The sequence below is a fragment of the Rhagoletis pomonella genome, unplaced genomic scaffold, assembly GCF_013731165.1.
Source record: "Rhagoletis pomonella isolate Grant_MI unplaced genomic scaffold, Rhpom_1.0 Rhpom_scaffold_00005, whole genome shotgun sequence".
In the NCBI taxonomy this organism is placed as follows: domain Eukaryota; kingdom Metazoa; phylum Arthropoda; class Insecta; order Diptera; family Tephritidae; genus Rhagoletis; species Rhagoletis pomonella.
In genome coordinates, this window is record NW_023458559.1 from 51,956,572 (window position 1) to 51,960,747 (window position 4,176).

The 4,176-nt window shown below is 34.1% G+C and overlaps 1 protein-coding gene across 1 annotated transcript in view; it reads left to right on the forward strand.

Moving 5' to 3' along the window:
- LOC118739169 (cyclic AMP response element-binding protein A-like) overlaps positions 1–3,975 on the forward strand; it is a 5,214-nt gene extending 1,239 nt beyond the window's left edge. Inside the window, exons 3-4 of the mRNA XM_036470354.1 lie at positions 24–167; positions 3,529–3,975. Of these exons, the coding sequence (XP_036326247.1) occupies positions 24–167; positions 3,529–3,726 (342 nt within the window). The 3' untranslated portion in view covers positions 3,727–3,975. The remainder of the gene's footprint in view (positions 1–23; positions 168–3,528) is intronic.
- The last annotated feature ends 201 nt before the right edge of the window (positions 3,976–4,176 follow it).

Below are 4,176 nucleotides of genomic sequence, written 5' to 3' on the forward strand. Positions count from 1 at the left end.
TTTTTGTTTTATGGAATGAACAGAAAGGCTCCACAGGCGTGCTGATTCTAACCGAAGAAGAGAAACGCACATTGCAAGCAGAAGGATATCCAATCCCGCAAAAGCTACCACTTACCAAGGCTGAGGAAAAGTCACTCAAGAAAATCCGAAGAAAAATCAAAAATAAGGTAAGCTCCCTAAGGGATAGGGGTTATACACTTTTTTTGTTCATTCGCCCCAAATAACGAAACATTGCTTTTATTTAATACCAAAAACGTTTTCCAACCGACTATGATTATTTCCGCTAGTTGTTTTCATTGTCAAACTGGCAGTGTCTCTTAAAATCAATCTTGCTTTCTATAAAAAATGTGAAAGAGTCCACGAAGAAATTTGCACCAAATGTAATTGCCCATTTAAGTGCTAACGGTTTAATATATATCGCTATTAGGATACACTAGCACTATTCTTCGCTTTCACCATGTACCTTAGGAGTACCTATTCTAGGAGACAAAATAAAATGCTGGGAAATAGTAACAAAGACTGTCAGTCCCTGGCAGGCAATAAATATGTACATATTAGACTGAATATAAGAAATTTAGGATATTAAGAGAGTTGTATGATAACGTTTGCTCCTCTGTCCGAAAATCGAGATCTCCGGGCACATTTATCCTATTGAAAAATTCCTTTAATATATAATCCGAAAATGCCTAAATAAGGATGTACATATATGCTTAAGGATGTATCCTTATCATTTTAGTTCACATAAAATTTACGAAACCGGTTATACACAGCAAGTAGGTCATCACTACCAAAATAAACAGGTTTTAGTGAAACCGAGCGGAGCTAAACAGAGCACATATATACGAAAGCTCGTTTCGATTTTAAATTCGACGAGAAATAAAAATAGGTTAAGGTATTTTTCTATAAATCTTTCCAATCGCATTCCACACATATTTACTTTAACCGCTTTTGATCGAAGTCTTATGGCTCAGTTATGCATACTCTAGCAGGCCAATTCTGGTTGTTACCGAACATTTTTACACCAGAAAATTTTATTACCAAAAAATAACATCACTCTTGTAACCGCAATTTTAAGTGCCTTGGTAACAATCTATATACATCCTGCGGGAAACTTAATAAAATAAAATATGTAATTCCACCTATTCTAACAAAAATTTATTGCTAGTAGCCTTGAATCGCGGTTATTACCAGTGGTAGGAGTTCTGGCAATAAAATTTGCTGCTAACGAGCAGAATAGACCGTGACGGTGGATTTTTTCCGACTGAAACGACCTTTATTTTTAAATTCATAGTACGTTTTCAAAATCTATTGGAACATTTGTTGTCTAAAAAATTACTCATACGCCCTGACCACGCATTACACTGGATCACAAATTTTAATTTGGTTTTTGCTCTCCAGACGCCACTATCGAATTTGTATGTAGAATCGCCCCCTGATTTCAAAAATCGAGTTAATTTTTTATTGTATGGATACGTTTTCGAGATATTTTCCATTTACCGTTATTCAGCTTAAAACAAAACTGAAAATGACAAATGAAAGCTAACAAAACCATAAACCGCCTATACATCACTTTCTGATAGGACTGATAGTTTCTTACAAATTATTTAATCATTCCAACTTTCTTTTTATGAAGAACAAGAAATCAAATTTAACTGGAGAAAAGTTAAAAAAACTAATAGGTTCTGTGTAAAATTCTTGCAGTTGTGCTAAAGCCTTTTCTGTTACAAACAAATCAAGTGAAAGTAAGTCATGCAAATTTTTGAATTTATTTACAAGCAAATCTTTTTTTCCGGCTTTTGCAAATTAAATAAGTTCTCTGCAAGATATTTTGGTGGCATCCATTGAACATTTTTGCAGTAAACCAGTGTTATTCACCAATTGCACAATTTACCAAATGCCTATTAAAGTTGAATCTCTCGGGGCCCTTGAAAAAGGAAACATGCAGGCCGCGATGACCGGCCCAACAGCTGTACGGCACAAAAACTATATAATATTCTATTCAGAAAATTTGTTTTCTTACATACGAGTACATCCCAATATATCATTCTGCGCTAAAGGAAAAATGGAGATGAGAGCTGAAATGATGGCACATGTGCGAAATTTTCATAAAGGGCTGAAAGAAACAAAACGTTCGATTTATTTGACACAGTCTAATGCACATATAGTGGCTCACGCGTCGATTTTTTCATATATTCACAATGTTTTTCAAGGTAACTTTTTTTTGTTATTTTTCTATAAAAATATTGTCCAACTTTAGCTCAAACCATGTAAATCAAAGATTCAAACTTTAGGAAATTTCAACAAGTTTTTATCAAAATTTCGAACTTTTTAATCTAAATGGTTACAAAATTTTTTGGTTTGCCGGTTTATAGCCCATACAGTTTTAAAGTCATGAATGTAAGATTCAAGTGGCTAAAGATTGCATTGAATTTTAATATATATGTATTCTTTTTTTTGCTGACTAATTTTTGCACTTTTTTTATATATGTAAGCATGACTTTCATACTACTAAATAATATGAAATAAAATGTGGAACACCGCACGCAATAAAATTTCAAACAATCAACGCCACTTTTCGTAGATTGCACTTCTTATATAAAAAAAAAAAGCCGCAAAAGCATTCACCAAAAAAATTATTAAAAATCAACGGGATTCCTAATCAATCATTTCCTGCAGGGATCATTGTTTAGACACCTAGATCTAACGTGAGCTAACTCAACATTTAGAGTTTTTGTACTTTAAACGACGATATGTACATAACTACATACTTTCTTTCTCGACTTCCTGAAGACTGAAAGGTGGAAAGGCGTGTTTCTTTGTTGTTTCTTTTTCTGTTAATTTTTAAATTTATCGACTTTTATTTTTTCTGAAGTAAAGTTTTTTCATAAGCGAGCTGGACTGGATGAATTGAATAAACGGATTCAGAATCAGCGAAAAAGTCTTTCTAATGTGTTTATTTGATGAATTCAGGCTCAAAACTTTGTCAAACTGTGTAGCATACTATTTCATATTTCATACAGTTCATAGAAGCAATAACATCACTTAAATATTTTCGAGCATTCAAAGCTTACGCCACGTCTCCACCTTCTGCTAGATGTGTCTTGACATCTGTTAAATTTCTGTTGTAACTTTGTCCCGTTCTCGCATGTGGGCAACTTGCTGTCTTAGCATATCACTTTCAAAACGGCATCAAGCCCATCAGATCGATCTGTACCCAATGTAAATGGCGCGGTAAAATGAAAACTGAGTTGTCAAACTAAGAAATGACAGCTGATGTTAAGTAAGCGATGGTAAGAAATTCGCAAAGGCAGATATGGTTTAACAGTAGAAACTTGCGGTCTCCACCTGACATTTCTGTCTTAACACAGCTCTTTTAACAGAATCTATAGAAGTTGGAGACGTTGGAGGTTAGTCACAGCCGTCTTATTTTCTTCTGAGCTAAACATAGTCATTACAAACGCAGATTGGAAAATATATTTGCTTTACAAATTCACAACTAATTCAATGATAAAATTCTTTCGCCTTCAGATTTCCGCACAAGAGAGTCGGCGCAAAAAGAAGGAGTACATGGATCAACTAGAGCGTCGCGTCGAAATACTCGTCAATGAGAATAATGAGCAACGCAAACGTTGTGACGCATTGGAGCATACGAATGCAAATCTACTAAGTCAATTGCACAAATTGCAAACGATGCTGAACAAACAGAACGGCAAAAAGAATGCTTGAGCGGTTCGACGGCAAAGGGGGATGCAAATAGAAAATATTGACTCCTTCTCCACCAAATAGCAGCGAAATGAATTTATTGTGCGAGAATGTGTAGTGCAGCCAACGCGGGAGCCGGTGTGTAAGAGCAGTGGGACGCAAAGAAAATGAATGCTAAATGCGTGAATGAGATGATTTTGAGCTACTTATATATAATTAATAATGTTAGTAGTTTAAAACATAAATATTTTATGAAATATTTACACAGATAGAAACATTTTATGCAATATATACGCATGTACATATATGAATATATGAACGTATGTATATGTATGTAGCAATTACATATGCTTACTATTTTTTTAAATATTTAAATGCATGCAAAATTTTTTTATCCAAAATATACATACATAGTATGTATATAAAATGATTGGGCTGGATAGGCTGTTAAAACAATCATATCCAAAATACGAG